Genomic DNA, 26,197 nt, shown 5'->3' on the forward strand with positions numbered 1-26,197 from the left:
TTTTTAAAAAAAAGAAGCCTGAGCTAGCGGGGGGGGGGGCAGATCTGGAGACAGAGCAGAGAATCAAAGGGACTCCCAAGTACTCACCTTCAATCTCAATAGACTTCTGCAAGCTAAAGATGGAACACATCGTGATCTTGCGTGCGTCTGCAAGCGCGGGGATTCTTTCGGTCAGTTTATGCCGACAAAACGGAAAGAGAGTCGGTGGAATGCAAGAGGCCTGGCTAACACAAAGCTAAGGAGCCTGGCTGAAAGATAAGAGGAAGGAGACTCGCAGGACAATTCAAAAGGTGCAATTAAAAGAAAAGTGAGTCTCGCTGAGTGGAAACGCTGAGTTGCAGAGCTCTAGTAGATAATCACCACTTGCGGGCCGGCAACACGGAGTTTCCAACTGTACTAATAATACACCGTAGGGTAGGGTTAAAGACAGATTTTTTTTGGGGGGGGGGGAATATCCAGAAGTCATGTGCTCAGCTGGATCCAGCAGCAATGTAGGGAGGGGGTGCTGAGATTTACCTGCAACTACAGTCCAATTGCATCTTATGCTCATTTAGCCTGCGAGGTCTTGAACTTACACGGTTGAAGGCCGGCTGGTTGAAACTGCACCACTTAAACGTAGAAAGACAGAGATCTTAAAAGCTCTCTTTGTGCCAGATCTTTTTAAGGTTTTCCAGTGTCAAGATCTTAAGCTCCCTGCCTTGCTTGGGGGGGCGGGTAGGGGAACGAGGCCCACTCAGCATATGGGTCCTGGGAGTACAGAAGAGTTCTTTCTCTCTCCCTTACCCGCTAGCCACAGGGCTGTTCTACTGGTTTGGATATACACAATTTCCACGTAGATGGAACCAAACTCCAACGTGAGATGCAACCGTAGTGCACTTGGGGCTAGTTCGCATGACTACCGGCAGGGTCAAATGAAAGCGTTCCTTGGGCTGCACTACTTCAAGCTGCTGGAGAAGGGCTTGGAAGAAGGATTTCTGGAGGTCAGCGGAAACGAACTTTCCCCAGCCCAAGGAGCTGCATTCCTACCTGGGCAATTTTCTGAAGGCCATGGGCAAGTAGGGGACAGAGCTAGAAGGAAAGGTGGGCAGAGCAACAAATGTTCCTTTTACCTCCACACACATGCCTGTCTTTATCCACCACCCATACAAGCAAGAGGCAAGGTCAGAGTTCCAGGACACTTTCCAGCAGCATTTGAAATTCGCCAAGCACTAAATAGAGAGACCCTGGAGAGCCACATTGGGTTTTCCTTGCTGTAGGTGACAAACAGCTTCACCAACTTTAATAGACAATACCTTAAGTACATGGATGCACAGGAGAGTACTTTCCCTTTGAAGTCAGTAAGAGCATCACCTTTGGGAAAGAAATTGTGCTTCTGATCAGAGATGCCTTGGGCACTGTCACACAATTAGGACTGTGCTATATTCAGCTTCCTGGGTTAATATACAAACCTCTGTCAAAGTTTGTATCTTAGGGCCAAAAAGAAAAAAAATCACATGCGCACAAAATAAAAAAGGACAAATGAGGACAGAGATGTGTATAAAATTTGCATAATCTGATTCATATATGTGTAGAACCAAATTTAGAAACAATTGCTATAATTACAGGGCACCTCAATATAGTACGGGAGGCTGCAACCAGGTGACCTGTGGGTCGGCTCACTGGGTGCTGGTGAAAACTTCAAGGCTCCCACCTACCTTCCCATGGTTTTTTATCTTTAAATCAGACTAAGACACTCATCTGACAATATATTTTAGAACAGCATGTCCTGCTCACCCAGCTTGAACAAGGAGTGCAAGAAAAGGCACTGACAACCCTCCAAATTAAAAATGAGGGGGTGTTCTCAACTATGTTTTACTCAGAGTAGACCTGATGAATTTATTATGGCTAAGTTAGGTCCATTAAAGTCTACACAGTGCAGAGATAAAACTATGGCACTTGCTCCCAAAGGAGGCAGTGATGGCCACCAACCTAGACAACTTCAAAACAGGATTAGACAAATTCACGGAGGAGAAGGCCGTCAATGACTACAGTGGTATCTTGGGTTACATACGCTTCAGGTTACAGACTCCACTAACCCAGAAATAGTACCTCGGGTTAAGAACTTTGCTTCAGGATGAGAACAAAAATCGTGCTCCAGCGGCACAGTGGCAGCAGCAGGCCCCATTAGCTAAAGTGGTGCTTCAGGTTAAGAACAGTTTCAGGTTAAGAACGGACCTCCAGAACGAATTACTTAACCCGAGGTACCACTGTACTAACTAGACAGAGGCAGGAGTGCTTCTGATTAACAGTTGCTGGAAGCCACAAGCAGGAAGTCCTCTTGTGGATAAACCCTGCTTGCTGATTTCCCAGAAGTATCTGGGTGGCGCCTGTGAGAAATGAACTCGATGGGCCACTGACCTGATCCAGCAGGCTCTTCTTGTGTTAATTTCAAGAGGTCTGGAGAGAGAATTTGACAAATGGAGAGCTACCACTGAAAAGGCCTCACTCTCACATCACACCCACACCTCCGTTGGATGGGGCACATGAGGAACGGCCATAGATGAAGGTTATGAAGCACGTATCCATCTATACCTCCTTCCAGGGTATAAAACACATAAGCCTAAGGCACACCCTGTAGGAAATGACAGCTTCCTGTTATGTCTGAACTCATCCAGAACCTCTGACCATTTCCCATCCCCCGCATGCTATGCTTACAAGCACTTTTGCAAATTCTCTCGCTCAATTTAATATACCACAAGAGGGACAGGTGATTTCTGCAGTGAGAAGCCACAGCTAGTAAGAGTTTTCCTGGCTCCACTGCCAGCTCACACAAGCCAGCCGCATGGGGACTGCTCTGTTGCTAATTCCTATCCCTGTGCTGTAGAGTTTATTCACAGTTGGGAAGAAGGAACTTGCTCACCCAAGAGAACTGAATCTCTTCTCAGCAGAGAGAGGTGCATTGAGCACACTTATCCGCCTCCAAAGAGATGCTTCCTTTAGCAAAGGTCAGGCAGAGATGATTCGCTTTGGCAAAGGTGAGATGCTACATGCAGAGTGGTAACTATTTATAGAGGGGTAGCAAGCACAGTCTTGTGGCAGCAAAAAAGCCCGGTAGATTTGTTCTGGCATGGGCCTGAGGAAGTGGCCTCTAGCCCAGAAAAGGTTATGCCACAATAAATCTGTTGATCTTTAAAGGGTAAAAAGACACTTGGTTGTTTTTTATGAATATCAAAGGGTTGCCGCCTACTTCCCGAGACATAACATCATTGTGTCAAAAGTTTGTGCTTCCCACCCCCAATTCCAAACAGCAACCGGTGATATGGAGTAAAGGAGCTGCAATGACATCACAGCATGCATTCAAACTGGCTGGACATTTCCACAAGGCGGGGGGAGGGGGGGAGCTAGGAAGGAAGGGACGCAGGGCTGATTCCTTCAGTATCAGGAGCTGAGGAGGATCAGGTTCAGAATGAATCTCTCCCCCAGGTATGAATGAAGATGATTAAATTAAATGGGGATGGAGGAGAACTAGGCGTTTTGGCTACAGGCGCACGGAACAGCAATTGAGAGAGGCCAAAGCACTGCAAGTCAAGCCACAAGTGCCAAAGACACTTGGAGAGAGATAGTATATACAAGTGGTTATACACCAATGCTAGAAGCCTCTGAGACAACATGGTGAACTGGAGTGCTTTGTCTCAAGAGGATGGCATTGATACAGGGAGCATAGTGGAATACTGGTGGAATGGAGAAACCCAGTGGGACACAGTGATCTCTATAGGAAGGACCTCACACCTCTGATTCCCACAATTAATGCCACTTGCCAATCTCACCGGCAGCTGCAGGTAACCTCCAGAGGTCATTGATCAAGCTGCAGGTGAGAAGAGCTGCAAGTGCCACTTCAAGTGTTACTAGAGGGCACAGAATCGGAATCATGGAGCATCTCCCTCAGCTGTTGACCATGACCCAACCACCAGTCAAGCAGTGAAGAGCTGTTGGGTCACACTTAGTTATTGAGCAAAAGATACCTGTGAAGCTCCCTAGTTCTTGGAAGATGGAGCCTTCACTACCACTGCCTTTGAGAACCCCTGGCAGATGGCCACGCAACCCCTGCTTAAAAGCCTCAAATGAAGGAGACTCCACCACCTTCCAAGGCAGTCCAGTCCACGAACAGCTCTTAGCCTCAGAAAGTTCTTCCTAACCTTTAGTTGTTATCTCCTGTCTTGTCATTGGAGGCCATTGGTTCAGGTCCTCCCCAGCAGAAAACAAGCTTGCTCCACATGCACATGGTCCGTACAAAAGGGTCCGAGAACAGGAACAAGAGAGCCCAGCTCATGAAAGCCAGACCAAAGTGAAGAGCTTGGGGTTGTTTCTTAAAGGGATCCATTAAAAAAAGCATCTCCCTTGATTTTCATCCCATCCTCAGCAGGTGACTGGAGAGCGGATGGGAATCTTGTTCTACAGGGATGCTTCTTGCATTGCTCCTTTCCACCTTTTGCCATTATGCAAGGCAGCAAGCCAAACAAAGCTAATGAGTGAAGCTACTTAAGAACAGCCCCAATCTAAAGCAAGGAGGGAACCCAGCAAAGGCCTTAAGAAGCCTACTTCACAAAACTGCAACAAGGCACTGCCATGGGGCGGGTGCCCAGAGTGAATTTGATGCTTGTTTGGTCAAGGTAAACAGTGCTGGTGCCAAGGACTGGCATACTCAGGCATCTGTCAATGGCCCCACACCCCAGCAGAGGGGCCCATTGACCTGAGCCCCCTGGACCAGCTCCTCCTCTTCCCCTTCGAGACTGCAACCTGCTCCCTCTGGCCCAGAGGGTAAGAGCAAGAAAACAGCAGCAGGAGTGTCAATAGAGAGGGGCAGGCTCACCATCTGCTTCTTCCTTGGCTCTGCCTAGCAAGCAACAGCTGGCACCAATGGTGGTGGAAGGAATCCTTTGAGGGCATCCTGCCAAAGATTCCCCTGGAGCCAGCACTGAAGACAAAAGAGCTCCAGGTCTACTTTAGAGCCAGGACTGGGGTCAGGACTAGCATAGGGGAAAGGGACCTCTAGCCCTCCGCGTGTTGCTGGAGGACTACAACTCCCACCATCCCTGAGTCCACTGGCCACGCTGTGGGGTTGATGGGAGTTGGGAACCCAATAGCATTTGATGAGCACCAGCTCCCCCCCCCCCATGGGCTAGAACACCGCAGGAGGGCCAGGGAGACCTGGCTCCAAATTTATACTTGGCCATGATGCTCACTAGATGATTTTGGTCACAGCCTAACCAACCTCCCAGGGATGTTGGGAGGGGAAAGAATGAAGTGGGAGGGGCCCGGCTGCCACAAGCTGCTTGGAGGAAAGATGGGGACACCATTCATATGTGCATATATATGAAGTGCAAAAAAATAAAAAATAAATAAATACTTTACCTGTGTCATATATTTAGTCATTCTGCATCTTATTTGTTGGCTTGATGCCAAAACAATGATAAGATACAATGGATATACACTGAAAAGGAAGATCAAGCAGCTAGACCTCCTGGAAGAGGGGTCAACCTCCGATGTTCCCGTCCACAAGGCAGTTTGTGGCAGATAGGACCAGAGAAAGGGGGGAAAGGACACTGGCCAGAGCAGGCTCCAGTCTCTTATTGATGTACGCATTACAGAGATTGTATGTGTATATACAAACAAACACACACAACACACAACACACAAACCCTGGACCCAGCAGGTCTAAGAGATTGCCTACATCGTTATGTCAGCTCATGAAAGTGGAGATTAAGAGACCACTCCTGGCCATACTTGTAATTGGTGCTTCAAACTGGGGCCACAAGGGGATACAGGAGGGCATTACCTGGAAACTCATTGAAGCACAAGTTCTAGAAGGATGTTTACTTGGGCCACTCCCTGTGAACATACAGCGCATGGAGAGGACAAGAGAACCGCCTCCCCCAGTCTCTACGAGCCCTACCTCTGAGATCTTCACATTCAGTGAGACAGGTGAAAAGGGGAATCTACACATACAGGCTCTGCACGATCCCAGAGTCCCCATTCTTTTGGAGATCCAGTCCCCAAGAGGGTCCTGTCACAAGCAACATGCAGATGATGGGGAGAGGCCATGCGAGGCTTTGGGGCAGGAGAGTCAGATGGGAGAGTCTTGCAGCGGCAGAATGAATGTTACCACTGCAGACTGGGAAGTACAGATTCCCTATGCTTAAAACAAAACAAAAAATCAGCCATGATTCCCCAAAAGTAAAATAGGGGGGGGGGATCCATCCCAGACCTTTGTTGCACTACTTTTTTATTTGCAAGGAGTTTGGAAGGTTGTTGTTGTTGTTTTAGCAGACTAGGAAGGAGGTCTTTGTTTTGGACCTGTGGCACAGGGGTAATATTCAGAGAGGGGTTTTCACAGATAGTGCTTTAAAAATGTGATTCCCCCGCTCATCCGCATTCTGAGGTGGTGCAGTCCAGTGTCAGGTGGTGCGGTCAGGACTCTGCCGGCTTATTCCAAAGCATGCCTAGAACAAGGACAGGGTTCTTCCAGAAACAAAGCGAACTTTGACCACAATTCATATTGACTCCTGGTGGCCATGGAAAAAGCAAGCTGGGGGTTTAAGCAAGGCAATATGGAGTTTTGCAGCAAACGTGTTATCTACTATGAGCCAATGGGGTGGACCGCAAAATGAAGAGGATGCATGAACGATTTGTCAAACTTATTGCTATTCCCATCCCTGGAACCTCAAGAAAGATGCCAATGCATTTTAAAATGTATTAAAATATTAACATACAACTAAAATAAATCCTGCTCAGAGCTTAAATGCACAGCCAGGCCTGTCAAACAGCTCAGATTAGTGGGGGGGGGGGGGAGGAAAAAAAGTGTCCTGGCATGGCTCATCTACTGTGATAAAAATTCTTCTTGAACCTTAAATAATCATTTTAAAATGACTACTAAAGCGCTGCTAATGCTACCAGCCACCCTGGAAGTTAGTTCCAGTTTGCTTACACTTTTCAGTGAATGAAAGAGACCAAAGTTCTCTAAACAAAGAGTAAATGATCCAAGGCCACATTTACACCATACATTTAAAGAACCACAATGCCACTTGAAACCATCATGACTTTCCCCCAAAGAAGATGCAGTTTGTTAACGGTGCTGAGAATTGTCAGGAGATCCCTATTCCCCTCCCACAGCTGCAATTCCCAAAGTTCCCTGGAAGACAAATGGGCAGTTAAACCACTCTGGGCCTGTCCCCTCGCCAGCACTCCCCTTGCTGGAGTCAGATCCGGCTGCCAGTCTTGGTTGGCTTCTGTGCCTGGAACTGAGAAGGTGTCATCTTGTCTTTCCAGAAAATGAGATAATCCAAAATAATGGATCAACTACAGGAAGGGCTGTAGCTCAATGGCGGAGCCTCAGCCTTGCATGCAGAAGGTCCTGGCAGGTAGTGTTGGGAGAGGTCCCTGCCAGCGACCCTGAAGAGTCACTGCCAATACTGAGTTGGATGATCAATGGTCTAGCACAGAAGGCAGTATCTGATGTGCCATCCTCTTCCCCAGAATTGGTATCTGGATCTCTATGGTGCAGTTTTATTCCCTCCAACAATGTTTTTTTCTGCAAAAGGTGCTTTTGATCCTTACTTGAAAAGATGCCCCAGGAATGGAAGTATAACCTATTATGTCTGACTAGCAATACATGATTGGCCATGCTGAAAGACAACCCCCTCCAACATGACACCGCTGTTCTCACGCAGCTCACAACACCATTTGGCAGTGGCAATCAGCTGCACCTTTCTGTATCCTCTAATACTCAATGGGCATCAATGAATGAAACATACACAAGCACGCCCACTTCTCTCTCCTGTGTCAGCAGGCAACCTTTATAATTACAGCCGTGAGTGCAAAATCGAATCCAGCTCACAAACAAATCCAATTCCAACATTAAGAACACAGCCTATGGCTTGAGGAGAGGGGGCAGTGCTGCATCACACGAGGCGGCCAAAGAAAGGGGAGGGGAAACCATCCTGTGTTTTCAACACGAGTCTCCCCTGTAATGATTGAGAGTCACCTGGGTGCCTGGCAACATGCCTCAGGCCCATCCAGGAGCCTCAGCCAAATCTACACCATCCACACATGTCCCTGGGAGTGCAAGCAAAGCTTCTGACTGGCATCACCACACAGTGATGGAAGAAGCCTTTCCTGCTAGATTTCTGCTTGCAGGGCCATGTTTAACAGCCTGCCAGTAAAAAGAAGGCAGCACACATATGCCCAACCCAGTCAGTCCCCAGGAGAGAGCGCTTCTGTCCAACTGAGTCATCTTGCAGCACTTGGGCATAAGAGGTTGGTATGCAGATCTGAGTTGAGGTCTTTCTCTCTGTTCAACAGATCCATTTGCTAGAAAGGTGTTACGCCTTCCTGACTCACATTATTGCCAAATAAGCTGAAGACTATTTCCTGCTGGGAAATGATTGTTTGTTTACACACAGCAGGCTGTGTTCTGCTTAGTTTGAGAGCTTTTGCTATTAGCTCCACCCCCAGCTCAAGCTCCACCCCCTCAGCTGCCAAGCGCAGCCAGACCCACCAAGCTGTATTCCACCTTTCTCATGGTCTGAGCCTTAGAGGCTCTAGCAACCTTTATCAGACATCATTTAATAAGGATTCATCTTTTGCGCCTTGGCCAACATCTCAAGTTCAGTGGCAGGGCACCCGCTTGGCATGCAAAGGTCCCAGAGTCAACCCTCAGGGTCTCTAGTTAAAAGGATGAGAGGGCGGGAGAGGCTCTCCTCTTTGCCCAGGCCTCAAAAGCTTCTGCCAGGTTAGAAGGATAAGCAGTCTGACAACTTCTGACATTTGGAAGAAGTCTGCTTACTGCTGTAAAAACAACAACAACAACAACCTCACCCACAAGAATTGAGGGCAACTAGCCAAAAACAGCTTTTAAAAGTGGAGAGCTTACTCATTCTCGAAAGACAGAGAGCACAGTGGAGGAACTGGGAACTACCAGTTGCTACAAGGCGTTTTGCATTGCAACCACAGAAACCCAGAAGTTCCAGAGGAGCAAGCTGTAGTTCTGGGTTGGTTTGAAGCCTGTCCCACCCCTACCAGATCTCTCAGGGGCCAAGAGAATCTTGCGCATATAACAACTTTTATAGCCTGCCACAAACATGGTAGCAACAGAATGTCAGATCTGCCCAAACGTTGTCTCCTCAATAAACACACGAGACTTAACCAGCTGTGTTCTTAGATAAATAAGGTATACTATTCATTGTATCAAATTTCAACAGAAGTAACTCATAAAGTTCAACAAACGAACAAAGCAGAAGACCCAGTGGATCAGATCATTCTCTAGTCAGTTCATGCACAAGGTCCATCCATGTCCATCTATTCCACCTGTCTGTTCATAAAGTCCAAACAAGCCACATGAAAGGTTCCACAAAATCCTTTCACAGAGTCTATTGATTGGGTTACAGGTGTTGGAAATCCACAGATACAGAATATCTTTCTTAAAGTGACCCATATGGCACAGCAAAAATAAAACAAACTTAATCCATGTTCAGATGATATACATATATACATTAATACAAACTCATACATTAATGTAAACAATTTTTGGATCTAAAGTTAATAGCAATCCACAGATGCACAATTAAGTACTCAAAATAACCCACTTGGCCCACAGAGGTGAAACAAACTTAGTCCATGCTCAGGTGTTCTACATGTAAACATTAGTACAAATTCACAAAAAACAACTATAATCAATTTCAGTATTCAGACCTGAGGCATGTAAGGAACTGAATAAGAAAATAAACCTAGTTTCTTTCTGCATAAGGATTTTTTTAGCTCGTTCTACAGGACCTGAAAGTGTCCAAATTACAAAAAATGGCAAGTCCTCATTAGAATGAGACGCTTCGATAAAATGTTGTACTAAAGGAGCATCTATTACATTGTTCCTGATCCTAGATCATTGTTCTGATATTCTTACTTTGATAGGTCTGAGAGTATGACCTACATACAACAATCCACAGGGACATCTAATCATGTAAATTACACGTGGAGTAGCACATGTGGCAAATGCCTGTAAAGCGAACTTAAAACCTTCTTTGTTGTTAAACTCTTTTACCTGCAGAGCGAATTTGCAGGAGGTACAATGCCCACGTTTAAAGGAACCACGTGGAGGACCTGCCAACGTACGTTGTATGGGTGTTGATTTTAAATCCATATGCACCAATATATCTTTTAGTGACTTGGTGCGTCGTTTGGCAAAAAGGGGGGTATTATCACACCCAGAGATGTCCTTAAGAATATGCCAATGACGTCTGACAACTTTCTCAATTTCGAAAGTCATATGGTTATATTCTAGGGAAGCGTAAATATGCGAAGATCTAGTGTTAACATGCAAACCAGATGTCAGAAGGGTCGACCTCTCTCTTAAGTGTGTGTTTTGAATGGCAGTTGTTATTACAGAGTTTGGATAACCTCATTGTAATAAGGATGCAGAAAGCAGATTTGAATGTGCTTTAAAGTCTTGTGGGTCCGATGAATTGGAAACGTTGTCTCCAGCACACCTGAGAACCAGCGCTCAAGCTGGAAGCTGCCCCTCTGACCTAGAACTGTTAGAAAGAGCTGGCCTTTCAGAAGCTCCAAGTGCTGTCTTCCTGAGTTCAATGCCTGCTCATTAAAAGGACCTCTAAGGCTCAATTGATCACCTTTGTTCTTCCTTCAAAGAAAGATAGGGGAAGCAGCCTTATACCAAATCAGACCATGAGTCCCTCTATCTCAGAACTGCCTGCACTGTCTGGGAGGGGCTCTCCAGGGTTTCAGGCAGGGGACATTTGCAGCCGTACCTGGAGATGTGGCTGGTGGGGGTTGAACCTGAGACTTTCTACCTGGAGTTGGGCTGGGGGAGGGGGCTCAGTGGCTCCTTGAGTGATGCCTCCCTTCTCTGCCTGAGCCTCCCTCTAAGGGCAGAGGGGAAACAGAGGCCAAGGGAACACGCCCAGTTCAAGACACAAGCAAGCAGAAGAAGGTAAAGGTAAAGGTACCCCTGCCCGTACGGGCCAGTCTTGACAGACTCTAGGGTTGCGCGCCCATCTCACTCAAAGAGGCCGAGGGCCAGCGCTGTCCGAAGACACTTCCGGGTCACGTGGCCAGCGTGACATCGCTGCTCTGGCAAGCCAGAGCCGCACACGGAAACACCGTTTACCTTCCCGCTAGTAAGCGGTCCCTATTTATCTACTTGCACCCAAGGGTGCTTTCGAACTGCTAGGTTGGCAGGTGCTGGGACCGAGCGACGGGAGCGCACCCCGCCGCGGGGATTCGAACCACCGACCTTTCGATCGGCAAGCCCTAGGCGCTGAGGCTTTAACCCACAGCGCCACCCGCGTCCCGCACAGCGCTACCCACTTAATGGAGTGAAGTATTTAAATCTCACCGGTGGACGTGCTCTCATTTCACAATGGGCCTGGACAGGCAAAAGTCTCTAACCCTTAGACCTTTTTGCCTTCCCCCAAGACCAGAGCTTGGATCAGCTGACCTCTGAGCCCTTTCCAGCCTTCCTTTGACAGTGGGTGAGTGCAAGGAACATCAACCATGCTACACCAGGTCAACATTATCCCAAGCCACAGTTTGGGCTAACCATGGTTAACAACACAAACAATGGGTTGAGCTTCCAGACCTGCAGCTTTAGAGTAATCTTTTGTCTTATGGCGCTGCTCAGTGCTCCACTGCAGGGTTCCCTTGAAATGAAATAAGGGCAGTAACCACAGTTTCCCCATCCAGACACCATGCCAAACCAAGGTTTCCTTAACCTTATCTATGTAAGTGTAATGTCTGAACTGGGTACTGCAAGCCACAGAAGCTAGTAGAGATCAAGTGCATTCCGACAGTGAGGATGGAATCTGATTTGAATGAAGGCATGAAAAAGAAAAAGGAACAGGCAGCTCAATTGTAAGCAATGAACTTTCTCTATTCAGCAACATTTTCAGAGATCCAGCCACTTATCTTGGGGAAGTGCCAATATATTGTTCAGATAACTGCTGCAGAGAGCGAGTCACCATCTATTCAATAGCAGGAGAGAGAGAGTGTGAAACAAGTAGGACACAGTAATTACAGCAATTTTCCAGAACCAAATGCAAAATCGGGATGGATTAATGGGGTTACGAGATCTCATTTAGTCCCTGATTCGATAGCGCAAGTGCCACTGAGTTGCACCAGGGCATAACCTGCTGCAAACAGAGCCAGCCTCCATCTCCCTGCCATGGCTTTTGCGAAGGTTGAAAGGAGATTCCCACACACATACACCCAGAACAGGTGAAGACGGGAACTTGAGTTTATACAGGCAAAACATCAATGCAGTATCAGGCAGAGCTTAACAAGAAGAACAAAGCAGGGGGAGTTCTCACAGAGGAGAACAGTGTGTGTGTGGACTTCCCAGAACCAAGCCAAGTGCCAAGGAAGACTGGGACCCCAACCTCTGCAACAGCACGTCCCAACTTCTGATAGCTATGGTTCACCTTCATGTTTCCAAAGGTGTAAGTCACAGGTCCTCTGAGAAGCCATCGGGGAAGGTAGTAGAGCATCTGTTCTGCACACAGAAGGCTCAATCCCTGGCTATCCAGCCACGACTCTGGCTTCAAACTCTGAAACCAGTGCAGACAAGTGCAATGAACTGCCTTGGTATGTGGCAGCTTTGTATGCTCAGAGGAGTCCCATGCTATTGTGCTTCTGTTGGGACTGCTGATTTGGCTGGGCCTCTTCATTTAAAAGAGACAAACCCCAAGCAGGAGTTCATGCAATGACACACACACACAAAACCTCTTCCGAGATGCAGCAAAACTACCAGGGCAATGACTCATGCAGAGATGCAATGGGGATCCTCATTTCTGGATGAACTCTTTGGAGTTCACTGGAGTTTCACCTACTGTACCATAGCACATGGTCAGCTCGTTCAAGGCACACAGGTTGGACATTAATGGCTGAGAACAGCCTTCCCAAGTCTGGTGCCCTCTGGGTGTTTGCGACTAAAATTCCCATCAGCCCAGGCCAGCACGGCCATAGGATAATGGGGATATGGGACTGTTCTTAAGTGCTTTTGGATGCTCTTAATGGTTTGAGATTTCATTTCGTTGCTTTAAATATTTCAAGTTGTTTTCATTTTATATTTAATTCCATCTTTTTGCCACCCTGGGCTCCTTTAGGAGTTAGGGTGGGACAAACATTCCATGTACATTTGGAAAGGTCCCTGAGTGTTATCTAGCCCAACTCCCTGCAATGTGGGAATCCCATCTAAAGCATCCCTGACAGAAGGAGCATCCCAACCTCTGTTGAAAAACCTCCAATGGAGAAGAGTCCACCATCTTTGGAGGGAGTCTGTTCCACCGTCAAACAGCTCTTGCTGCCAGAAAGTTCTTCCTAATAATTCAGTTAACCAGTTAATTAAAACAGAACACCATTTATCTTTATACACTATGATATTTCCCCCCTCCTCTCATGTAGACCTCCTCTCCCCGCTTTTGTTTCTTTGTGGTGGATGCTGTTTCTACACTCCCCTGCCACCCCAATCTTTCCCCCCTTTTAAAGGAATATAATACGCTCTTCATAAGAACCTACAAAAAAAGACTTGCCGGGTCAGGACACAGGGGTCCCCTCTCATCCAGCATCCTGTTCTCACTGTGGTCCACCAGACACCTGTGCGAAGCTCCCCGATTGGGACATTTCTGGATGTACAGAGTTACTATATTTGCTATCATTCCATTGTATAATAATAATAATAATAATAATAATAATAATAATAATAATAAACCTTCAATAATAAACATCCAGCGAAGGAAAAGATGAAGTAGTGCTCTAAGGAGATGAATTAGAACAGTTTCACACAAGCAAGTAACAACTGCAGCCGTTGGGAGGTTGAAATGTGTGATTTAACACTAGTTTCCATTTATATTTCGGATGCAGTTACTCAATGAAGCAGTCAACACTGAATTGTATATTCCTTAATTTAAAAGAGCTATCTTGCCTTATGTAAGCCACTTTATATAATTTTTTTTAACCCCACAATACAAAGTCTCTCTAAAGTTAGTTTTCAAACCCCCAATACTACAAAACCAAAGAGCAATGAGTAACAGCAGATATAGTTCTAAATACTGACAACCACCTGCTGGCACAGGTGTGGGGAGTATCTTTTTTTTTTTAAGGGGGGAATCACAAGTGGCACTGGTGATTACATCCCATAGACAGGACGCCATACCAATAAAAACCCAATGGAAGAGGGGCCTCAGGCCAGCTGCCGTTGTTCTTGTGGTGAGAGGGCCTAGGGAAGTGGAGGGAAAGTGCCTTTTAGGGTTGCCCAACAACCTTTTTGGGTCAGGCCAGAGGTGGGGAACCTGCGGCCCTTTGGGTGCCGTTGGACTACAATTCCCATCATCCCTGACCACTGGTGCTGCTGGCTACAGGGACTCATGGGAGTTGTAGTCCAAAACATGCAGAAAAAACTAGATGGGGGCAGACTGATTTGAAGCTTTGCACCTCTCCACCCTGCTGGAGACCTGTTAGCAGGTGTGAATGAGCAAACTGTGCACAGGTGCTTCAGGGTGCCACAACATCAGGTCGTAAAGTGGGAAGGGGCAAACCTGTGGCCTTCCATGCACTGTTGAAACCAAATCCAGTGACAACACCTGAAGCCACAGCCTTGGGTTAGACTGAGCTTCAGCCCTGGAAAGAAAGAAAATACTAGGGGCTGGTAGTCCCCACATCTGGGACGTTGCAGGGTGCTCCTGCATTCTGGCAGCGACACTGAAACTGTTTGAGAGTAGGCAATTGCTTCTGGGAGTTTTTAATTGCTTTTTAGAAGGCTGATTTTAACTTCTGTAATTAATTAGTACTGTAACTAAGTGGCATACAAATTATTGAAATATTTTTCTTTGAAGTATTTATTGCATTTCTATGCTGCCCTTCGTTTCCCCAAGACACCGCAGCCTTCCACAGTCTGTCAAGAGAGCACCCCCTTCTCTGCAAAATTAAACCAACCAACCAGAGAAGGGGGGGGGGTCACCCAAAATCCCACTTTAAAAATGGCAGATGCCAGCTCCTCAGTCTGCTTGCTTCTCTTTAACCTGGAAGCCCATTCTCCCTGCCCCCTGCGATGTGTTTAAGGCTGGCTGTGTTTAAGGCACTCTGCACTCACACAGAAATACCCTTTTTGGGATTCCTGCCTCCCTGTCTCCAGCGTGTCTCTGCTAAAGGGTTCTGCTTCGTTGTCTCCAACGTTTGTCTCCCATTTTTCAGCCATTCTCATCAGCATCCCCCAAGGCAGAAACATGCAGAATTGCAGGCTCACCCCGAACCAAAACAGGCGGCTCTCGAGTATCGGCGCACACGCAACCCATTCTTCAGAAAATAAACGAACCCAGTAAGCTGTGTTTTAAAACACTGGCCTTGGAAACACGAGACCAACAGGTGGGGGCAAACTTGTGTTCGCCGAACACGTGTGTCATCTAGATATGGCATGGGGAGGGGGCTCCACGAGCGCCCATTCCGTGGCAAACTCGCGTCTGGTACGGCGGCACGTGTGAACGGGACTCCCAGAAGCAAAAAGAGGCAGCCTGCAAGCTGGAGAGAGCGCGCGCGCGCAAAATCCAAGCCTTGGGAAGGGGTCGCGGCGCAATGGAACAGGGAGGGGGTCTCCAGTCCCACACGCACCCCTCGTCCCTTGCCTGGTACTCACCGCTCGGGCGCTCCTCACCGCGGGCAGGGCGAGCCCAAGCGGTCGTTTGCCTGGGCGCAGGGAGCCGAGCGCGTTTCAGCGGAGTCTCCCGGGGGAGAGCAGCGCCGCTGCCCGGCAGATCGCTCCCTCGCCCGCTGCCTGTCGTCTTCTCCGAGCGCCAACCACCAGCAGCAACAGCGGAATCGGCGGCTCCTCCCAGTTGGGCGCCCGCCTCGCCCAGCCTCGCCTGGGCGGAGGAGCCCTCGGGAAAGAGCCGTCGGTGAGCAGCGGCGGCGGTAGGAGGTGGAGGCGCCGCGTCCCTGTTCAGGCACTGCGCTCCGGTCAGCCCCGAGTGCACCAGGCGGCGGCGTCGACGGCGCCCACCCGGAAAGCGGGCGGGCGAGCAAGGGGCGGGCTGGCGGGCGGGAGCTCGGCCCCTCCCGGGGGGCGGAGGCGCCAAAATCTCCGGAATCTCGTGCCGCCCGTCCCGCCTCCCTCCGCCGCTCGGGATACTCCCCTTCTGCGCCGATCAAGGCCCCAGGCAGGCAGCCCCTCGGGGCGGCGCAAGGAAAGCTCGTAGTCACCAGCCGGAGCCCGACTGGAACGGGACTCGGAAGGAAAGTCCGGCGCGGGGAGGCTTCCTTCCTAGCGGAGCGGGACGTCTCCTCCGATGGCGCAACAGACGTGGACTTTTCCCGAGTACAGAAGGCCGCGTAGCTTCGGCGCAGAGCCCCCTGTTTGCTTAACTATGCAGTTAAGCAGCGGAACTCCCTCCCACAGGAGGCGGCGATGGCCGCCAACTTAGAGGGTTAAACAAATTCGTGGTGGAGGGAGCTGTCGAGAAATGCGTCTAAAATACCAGTAGCTGGGAAACACAGGAGGGGAAGAGTTGTTCTTGCCCTCAGGTCCTCTTTCCCTGGTTTCTCCCTCCGAGGGTCTTTCTCCCTCGTCCTGGTCTTTTTCCACAATAGCACACTGACTCCCTTTAAGATTCGTTGAGTTTCAGGCTCAATCAATTCAATTCATTGAGTTTCAGGTTTCATCCCAGGAAACTGCTAAACCAGATGAGGGTCTCAAACTCTCGGTGAGTTAGGGACTTACCCTGCATGCAAAGACAGGCTCCAGTGGACGAGACCAACAGTGGGGCCAAGGGTCAAGAAGGCTGTTTCTGCACATGCTGTGAGGGGCAGATGGGGCTCATCAACCTGGGAAGGCAGCCCATACAGGAGAAGGAAAACTCTGATCCTAAACGTCTGCTGCCTTGCGGGATATCTTTGGGAGAAGAAAATTCTAAGGAGTAAGCGCTACGCAAATCCAGAGTGGAGTCCCTAACACGGTTGGATGGCAGCTTCCGGCAACTCCTGTAGCCAAGCTGATAGCAAACGTATTGCTCTGCCTTCTTTTGGACTACATCAGAGAGTCCCAGAGTGGGGTCTTGTCATCTGGGCAGCCCAGGATCTCCATACACACTGCCCAGGCTTGTGCCCCAGGGAGGTCACTTCAGTGCTGTTAACGCAGCGGTTTAACTTCACTCCCCACCCAGAGGCACACTCCATTGTCTCTCAAGATAGATGCAAACAACAGCAGCAAGCGAGTCCCACCTAAAATGTCTACAATCAAACCTCAGTTGCCAAACATAATCCGTTCAGGAAGACAGTTTGACTTCCAAAACGTTCAACAACCAAGACACGGCTTCCGATTGGTTGCAAGAGCTTCTTGCACTCAAGCAGAAGCAGCGTCAGACGTTCAGGGTCTGAAAAACGGTTCAAAAACCAGAGCATTTACTTCCAGGTTTTCGGCATCCAGGAGCCAAAACTTTCGAAAATGGAGCTGTTTGAGAACCAAGGTTTGACTGTATTTGTTCAGCAAATGCATTAGCTCAGTTCTTTGTAAACTTTCCAGAGGGTGATGCATTTCCTCCTTTTATCTTTCCACCAAACCTATTCAAAGCAATAGACTTATCTGGAAATTCTTGCAGGGAATTTGTGGCACAAAATTCTAGTGCTGATTACCACTTTCCTTGGCATGAAACATTTGAACAGAAGCAGCACCATCCTGGCCACAAATGCAAACAAGTGTTTGTAATGTAATTTCCCAGCTCAACAGAGAGAGAGAGAGAGAGAGAGAGAGAGAGATGATACTTCCACCTGCCATGTCCTTGGTGCCTGCCTGTCTACCTCAAGTAGCCGCATCTTCTAACAGTGCTCCAACTCTTTGTATTGCAAAGTTCGGTTCCAGCCTAAGCAAATCAGAAACAAAAGAGAGGCTAAAAGGCCAGAACCTACAATGCTCTTTGCCTGTCTGTAGGCAATGTCCAAGCATCCAGCCTGTGTTTGATGTTTGTGCAGGAAAGGGCAAAAGTGGAGACTAAGAATAGCAACTGGTACAGAATTGTAGCCCAGTAGCCAGTAGAAAGGGCAAAAGGAAAGAAGGCACAGGATACATCTGACACCTACTGGCTGTTGGCATTTCGTAACAGGAATTCAATCAAATTGCTGGGAATTTAGGGTTTTCTCGCTCATCCCAAGCTGCATCTATAGGAAACCTGTATGTCAAAGGTTTTAGAGCAGGGTGGGAAAGCTGTGGCTTTTCAGACACGGGGTGGACCACAGCTCCTGCCACCATCCCTGACCACTGGGGCAGGTGGGTTGGAGTCCAACAACATCTAGAGAGCCACAGGTTAGCCACCCCTGTTTTAGAGCACCTGAGGTTCATGTGTTGCATAACCTGCTGTGGGTGGGCTCACATCAGATAAGGCACTACAGACAAAACCTGATAGGCTGGAAATGAACTAAAACCCACCGGAATCGGGGGCGGTGTGTCCCGTTTTGCCACTTGAGGCGAAACAGGAAGTGCTGCCTTATTGTTGCCCCCACCTGCCCCCCCACCTCCACTGCCTGAGAAGAAGTGACACCAGCATCAGCGCTGATTTTGAGTGAGGCTGCATCAAGTTCTGAGGTTTTCTTCTCTAGACCACACCTACCTTTTAACTGGAAAAACTCTGGCATTTCCATAAGGACACAGTGCCCTCTAGTGGGTATATCGAGTTAATCAGTCAAGAAACTGAAGGAATCTGTAGATTTCTGCTCACTATCAACCCCGCTTGCAAGATCTTTGAAACAGGAAGGTGTCCATTCCGAGATTTTACTGTATCCAAGCCAAGCGGTTGAAGAACCACAGTAATGAATGGTCATGGTTGTGATATGTGAAAACTAAGGATGGGCATATCTGTCCATTCTGGTTTCTCTCAGTTTTCCAATATTAAATTTGGTTCTCCACATTTCTAAATCCATTTGCATTTTTTTTAAAAAAAAGTCTTCATGAAAATTCATCAACAGTTTCTCCCTAACATACATGTTCAAACACAATTTTGCCTAATATACACAATTTTGCAAAGCCAAAATGCATTGTCACCCATATATGCATTTTCATGCACACTTTACCCTGATCATATTCATTTACGTACAACTTGCTTGGCTGGAGAACTGCACTGCAAAATGCAGAGAACTGAATTTCTTCCCTATTCGTCCTGGAAACTAAGAAGGTGTGAAATTCTACACATGTGCAGGAAAAGTGTACAAGGTGATACTAGGTACAGAATCCAGCTTCCTGGCGATCTCTGTTTTTATTTTCATTTTTTAAATGCCCTGCAAGTTTCTAGTCCTTATGTTTGTGACAGCAGTCATCAAACAGGGTTCATCCTGGTGAAGTCTCCAAAGTCAGGTTGGCTGCAGGTGCAGTCCCGTCCCCACACCTGCACAGCTTTCTTCCACGCAAGCAAAATAAGTATCAGTGAAATAAATAAAGCAAAAGCAAACAACTGTCCACAATACATGTTGCAGGATCCAGTTTTTCTTAATCAGTATTCACCTTGATGGAAGTGGTATTTTCAGTGCCAAACAAGCATAGCCCAGACTCAGCCTTGCCACAGATGAACTTTGGGATTTCTTGCAAGATGCTCCCATCAATCAGGCCAAGGTAAAGATCCTGCTTCTCTAAGTGAGCGTTCTACTCTTTTGTAAGCTGTTGCTTACGTTTGGCAAACCCTCACCATGACCAACTCCCGCCCGGAAACCTATGTCCCCACTGTGGAAGGACGTGTGGATCCTGAATTGGCCTCCACAGTCACTTACGGACTTACTGTTAATACTGTGTTCATGGAAGACAACTTTACTCGGCTACGAGTGGTCGCCAGAGAAGCAGAGGAAGCAGAAGCTGCTCATTTCTGGCCACGAGGATGAAGTATCATCATGCAGCTTCTGTTTCTCTTTAGAAGTTGCAGTACCTATGTGCTAGCCCAGAATCCTGCTCAGTTTCCTTCTTTTCCTTGGCCAGCAGCAAAACCATGCCTGGCAGGAGCCAGATTCCCTCCCTGCTGGTTCATCAAAAGAAGGCAAAATGCAGCCGTGGCTCTTCCTTCCTCAGCTTTTGTTCAACATCGCTCGGTATCTGATTGTGCCACAGACTAGAAAAGACAAAGAGAGAGAAAGTATGGAACTCCCTGCCCATTGACAGGAGGCAGGAACCTTTGCTGGAATGCTGTTGGCACCTGATAAAAGCTTTTTCGTTTCAGCAAGCTGCACTACCAACATGTAATTTTAATAATAATAATAATAATAATAATAATAATAATAAATTTTATTTATATCCCGCCCTCCCCAGCCAAAGCGGGGCTCAGGGCGGCTAACAACAATTAAATAATCAAACAATCAAATAATCCAACATTCTAAAAACATTCCATTATAAAAATTAATTAAAATCAAATTAATGGCAACCGTTAAGCAAAATTCTGTGCAGGTTGCCAGAGGAGGGAGTCAGGCTGGGCCCAGACTAAAGGCCTGGTGGAACAACTCTGTCTTGCAGGCCCTGCGGAAAGATGTCAGGTCCCGCAGGGCCCTGGTCTCTTGTGACAGAGCGTTCCACCAGATTGGAGCCACAGCCGAGAAAGCCTTGGCTCTAGTTGAGGCCAGCCTAACCTCTCTGAGGCCTGGGACCTTCAGGATGTTTTTATTTGCAGACCGTAGGTTTCTCTGTGGGGCATACCAGGAGAGGCGGTCCGGTAGCATTTAGCATTTCCACTTATTTTTTTTAAATGTAGTTGGTTTTTTAATGTTTATTTTTATTTGTATTTTTAACAAATATTTTAGTGTTGTAAACTGCTTAGAGGTCTTTCCCTAACACGTAGATAAATTCTGTTAAATAAAAATGTTACTTAATAAAAAGTTGGACACTTCTCCAATTTCCGGCAGCTTTCCAGTGAGATAAATCATTGCCAGCTGCCCTGACGCCTTAGGGTGAAGGTGGATAATAAATCAAAACAATACCAGCACTAGTAATAATCCTGTTTGGACTAAAGGTGGGTCTCCAGGTCCAACTATGAGCTTTAAGTAGTTAATCCAGGGAGCCTACTAGTCTTGCTCACTATAAATAAACACGGCACCTCCTAGTGGTTAGGAAACTGATGTAACTTTCACAGAGGACTCACCGTATTATCTGGATTCCTCGACACTGTGCAAGTGCCTTTGTGAGCCTTCTGGCCCCACAAGCAGTGATGTAGTTGTTGTCCAGACTGTTTAAAAGAAGCCAAAGAAAAGCAAATATATAACTAGGCTAAGTATTATGCGAAACTGATCGCTGCCTCTCCTGAACAGAACAAAAACGTCAGAAATTATTTAGTGCCGCTTAAGGGCAGGGATGGGGAACCCCTCTGGGCCCAATGCCTGTATCCCTTCTTAGCCAGATATAGGGAACCTTTGGCTCTCCAGACATTGTTAGACTCTGTCAGCATTCCCAGTGGTCAGGGATGGTGGGAGCTGGAATCCAACAACATCCTGAGCGCCACAGGTTCCTTACTCTTGGCCAATTCCTGGTATGGCCGAGACCAAAGTGGGCATGGTCAAAGTGGGTGTGCCACCGACTCAGAACCCCACACATATATACACACACACGCTCACTCTCTCCATCTCCAGCAATTTGGCTTGGGAAAAAAACATTCAAGCCATTGTCCTATACAAAGTATGTACCTCAAGGCGCATCTTTCAGGACCAAAAGGGTGCTCTTTCTCTTTCCTCCTCCTCCATAGGAAGAGGCCTGTAGCTGGATCAGGCCAAAGGTCCATCTGGTCCAGCACTCGAGTCAACCAGGTGCCCCTTCTCAGAGCTTTATGAATCTGACAATGTTGGATTTTTGAGTGTTAACTATGAACCCTGGTAATAACCCAAAATCCAACATGTTAGATTTGTAAGTATTGATCACTCAGTTGGTGGGGGGCGGTACAAAATGGAGGGTTTGCAGTACAAAATGGCACAAAATGAGTACAAAACTTTGATACCAGTTTGGAGAGGATTCCAAATTTGGGGGTTGGTGGTTAATAAAGCTCATTCTCAGTTTACCAGGTAAACAGCAGGTCACTCTCATAGGGCGGAGTGAGGCAGCTGCACCAGGAAGTAGATTTGGGGTGCCATGAAAAAGAAGCCAAGTGTGAGTTGTTTCATTTATTATTGTTGTATTTTACTGCCAGGGAAGAGAACAAGGGTTTTTTTGGGGGGTGCCTAAGGTACCAAAGTATCTGGAATGCGCTTAGGGACTAAGTGCTTTGACTGGTGGAGGAATGGGCACCTTTCCTTATTTAGCAATATTTATATACTGCTCAACTGAAAGAATCTCTAAGTCATTTCGAGAAAATATTTGATTTTTTAAAATAAAAAACAGTAAAAAATATTTTAAACAGCAGACAATAAAAATGATCAGAATGTAGATAAAATCCATGAATTTTAAAAACAAATGCACATAATAAAAGCACACATCTGGATAGACCTGCACATACAAAAACATTCCCAGCAGATGTCAAAAACTATCCAACAAACTATCAAGGGGCAAGGAGTTCCTGAGATTATTTACTGTCATGCTAAAAGATTTCTTGCACGTGCTGTTCTGCCTCTGGCAGGTGAGAGCAGAGCAACTGAGTTGAAGAAAAAACTTTCAAGAGAAAGAAAAAAGAATACTGCTGCTCTCCTGGAGAACACTGCCACACCCAATATTTTCTTCCTGCCCCCTGGGAAAATCTCTCCTCCTAAGCTTTCATCCCACTATCAACATCCCCCCCCAAAAAAGAAAGAAAGCTCAGCTAGGCTCTAATTGGTTTTTGGTGAAGGACTCTGGGTTGATGTTTCCTTGTACTCACTCCAGTACTTTCAACTTTGCCATCCGAGGGAGAACCTTGGCCAGCTCCAAAGCACTTTCATCACCAAGTTTGTTCCAGGACAGGCTAAAGATGAGGAAAATTATTAATGGCTGAAAACCCAACTAGGCATGAATTCCATAGGTGTTTGAGTCAGTGGGGACCTGAAGATCAAGCACATTGAAGATGCAGCAGCAGCACATGAGCACACTGCAAGAGAAATAAAGTAAACACAGGCTCTCCGTGAGTTCACTGAATCACAGAGTTGCCTGCTGCTTCTCTGCATGATTTACTGCTCTGATCTTTGCCTTATTTTAGTCAGCTCCTGCTAGAAGTGGGTCATTCTGCCATGTGTCTGAATTGGGTGTTGCCAGATCATTCTACCACTCCCAAAGCACAGGAGAATAATCTACCCACAGAGGTAGCTGCCTGTTTGTCTCTGCATGAGCCACTGCTCTGCCCGTGCCTCATATCAATTTCTGATGCATTTTTAAATTGAAACATGTAATTTTAATCATTTGGTTGAATATTTTCTTCTCTAGACAAGGCCTGAATCAAGCGCATTTGTTTAATACGTTCTCTGATTGTTTTGGCAAGACTGTGTCAAACAAATGTTTTCTTTGTGATATTCCTGGTGAATATCAATTAGGCAATTAGGGGGCACAAAGAGAAGCAGTGAATGAAGTCCTCTGGAGATGGATCTGTTTGGGTTTAATTCAGGCATGGCCTGGGGTTCTTCACGCCTGATCTAGATGCTACTGAACATGGAAAGGAGCATCCATGTCAGCAATGGGCAGATTAGCTCTGGGCCACGAGCCATAGCCACAAGTCTGTTTATCTTTCTATATACAAAAAAAGGTAAGGCTGTTGTCACACTGCAGTTTGCATGGTTGTAGATAGGTGGGCACAACAACTCCAGTATAACGACACTGTGGCAGATGGCCCACGTGGGCTGAGATGGGAGGGGGGAGACGCTAAATATCTTTTTAATGTGGTTGCAGGGAGATTTAACAAAGGGGGAGACACTTCAGAAAACCATTATCTGAAGCACCTCCCCCCTCTTTTAAAAAGGGGGTGGTTGTGGCAAGCTGCAAGGGATGAAGAGGAGCTTGGGACAACCTGGGAGGGGATAGGCAAACAGGGTGAGGTGCAAAGGGAGGAGGGCTTGGCCAGGTGTGGGGGAAAGAGGGCTGGCAAAGGGATTGGAGGGCAGATGTGGCTTGTAAGTGGAGGAAGCAGGGGCAGCAGCCCCTAGTACTCACATAATCTCTTCCAGAAGGGGGCACTGGCTGACACCAAGGATGAGACTCTTAGAAGTGCAGTCAATGAGGCCGCAGACCTTCAGTCTAGAAAGAACACATTGCAAAATGGAAACCAGTTCCCACACTAATTTTAGAGTTGTGGCTTTCCCAGGTGAAATGCTCAAAAGAGCAGATTTGTGAGAGGGGAAAAATTCTCTTAGGGTCCACCCTTCCTTATTATTTTAAAACAGATCAGCTTTGCTCCTCAGTTCACACTGAGCACAACTTTGTATTCATAAACAGGGCAGCTTCTTTCAAAGGCAGGTGGACCAAAGTTTGGCTGTAGCACGAAAGTTAACCGGGGTGGGGGGACACCAGACGTTTGAGGGGAATCAAACTGAAAAGTAAATTTGATGGTGCCGTCTCATAAACTTTGTGATCCACCTGCCTCTCAGAAATCTATGCGGCTGGATATAATCCCCAGCATTGTTGGTTGCTGGCCTGAACACTATAAACACCGAGGCAAAAACAGCACATTAAACTTCGACGGTGCTACTAATTTTTATTTTGAGTCTCTAAAATGATGTCCAACTCTCTTCCTTTTGTTGTAATGCCAGAGTTTGTGGGGTGATGCCCAGTCTCCATTTTGATTTGGCTTGGTGGACTATGAGTGTTCTGATTGGTTTTTATATTTTATTTTTTGTATACTCGGCAACAAATGTCAATAAAGATTTAGAAAGAAAGAAAAAACAGGACATATTAAAGATGGATTTGAAACCTGGATAGGAAACGGGGCACTCTGGTTCAATCCCTGGTCTCTGGTTCAATCCCTGGCAGGATCTCCAATTAAAAGGCTTGGCTTCTTAGAATATATACTACTCGGCTGGATGGATAAATGGCCTAACCTGATATAAAGTCAGCTTCCTTCACTATGGTGCTATTTATTTATCTGTTGCTTTTCAGCCAAAGACCCACAAAACTATAGTGTACAAAAAGCTTACACACACACACACACAAACACAATGCCGATAGCTTAGTTAGATTTAAGCCAAATGAAGACAGGTGTGGACCTACTCAATCTTCCTGAGTTGTGAGGAGGGCTGTGGCAGGTGTTCTGCGAGTGCCATGGCACCCTTGTGCCCAATGCTGTTTTCGGACAAACTGCAAGGTAAAAAACAGGAAAGGTGACCAGATTGAACTATCTTATTATTTTTATTTTAAAGTCATGCTGCTTGTTTTAAGAACATAATACTTGGAGGATAACATTCACAATTGCTTTTTGACAGGCAGATGACTTCCAAAACATGTCACATGGGAGACAAAGCAAGCTTGTTTTCTGCTGCTCTGGAGGGCAGGATCCGAACCAATGGATTCAAACGACAAAGAAGGAGATCCCAACCAAAAATTAGGAAATGTTTTCTGATGGTAAGAGCCGTTTGACAGTGGAATGGACTCCCTTGGAAGATAGTGGGCTCTCCATCGTTGGAAGTTTTTAAAACAGATGTTGGACAGCCATCTGTCAGGGATCCTTTAGCTATGAGTCCTGCATTGCACAGGGGTTGGACTAGATGATTCTTGGGAATCCCTTCCAATTCTACAGTTCTATGATTCTATGTCAAGAGCCCATATGTTACTGGTTTTTCCTTCCTATTTTCATTTCCTTCCCTACGAGATGCACTCACCTGATTTCCTCTATTTGTGGACAATGGAAGAGGACTCTGGCCAAACAAACCACTCCCTCCGAGTCAAAGCCACAAGATGCCAGGCTGAGGAAAGAAGAGGATGGTTAAGTGGGGAAGGCCCTTGCCTAGCGTTTGTGCAAAAAGGGTGAACACACGTTGATTTGCACAGCTCAACTATTTGTATACACAGGCTCACAGGTTGTACATTTGCTGAATGATGATTGTGGAGAACATCCTGGATGGAGCAGATCAAATGAGGGAAGGCAGGAAAAAACTCCCCAAACTCTGACACAGGTGAAAACTGGACCGATCTGTCCATCCTGAACCAGGATACTTACTGAAGGACCTTCAGGCAGTGCAAGCGGGGCAGAACCGGAGCCACTTTTTCCAGCGTCTCGTTTCCAATATTGTTCCCAGATAGTCTGAAAAGAAGTGCAATGTG

At 47.0% G+C, this 26,197-nt stretch overlaps 2 protein-coding genes across 4 annotated transcripts in view; both read right to left on the bottom strand.

The window, feature by feature from the left end:
- CPNE2 (copine 2) overlaps positions 1-16,252 on the bottom strand; it is an 80,201-nt gene extending 63,949 nt beyond the window's left edge. Inside the window, exon 1 of the mRNA XM_083452918.1 lies at positions 15,674-16,252. The gene's annotated coding sequence lies outside the window, so the exon portion shown is untranslated. The remainder of the gene's footprint in view (positions 1-15,673) is intronic.
- Positions 16,253-19,258: 3,006 nt separating this feature from the next.
- NLRC5 (NLR family CARD domain containing 5) overlaps positions 19,259-26,197 on the bottom strand; it is a 51,522-nt gene continuing 44,583 nt past the window's right edge. For 2 of the 3 annotated variants that reach the window (XM_083452833.1, XM_083452834.1), the window contains 7 exons: positions 26,094-26,177; positions 25,756-25,839; positions 25,148-25,234; positions 24,095-24,178; positions 22,836-22,919; positions 21,138-21,221; positions 19,259-20,117 (listed from right to left, as the gene is read on the bottom strand). In XM_083452833.1, coding sequence (XP_083308959.1) covers positions 20,036-20,117; positions 21,138-21,221; positions 22,836-22,919; positions 24,095-24,178; positions 25,148-25,234; positions 25,756-25,839; positions 26,094-26,177 — 589 coding nt within the window. In that variant the 3' untranslated portion in view covers positions 19,259-20,035. Of the gene's footprint in view, positions 20,118-21,137; positions 21,222-21,271; positions 21,822-22,835; positions 22,920-24,094; positions 24,179-25,147; positions 25,235-25,755; positions 25,840-26,093; positions 26,178-26,197 lie in introns of those variants that run through there. The other variant, XM_083452835.1, reaches the window with a different exon arrangement.

This window comes from Podarcis tiliguerta (genome assembly GCF_965153285.1).
Source record: "Podarcis tiliguerta genome assembly, chromosome: 8".
Lineage (NCBI taxonomy): Eukaryota > Metazoa > Chordata > Lepidosauria > Squamata > Lacertidae > Podarcis > Podarcis tiliguerta.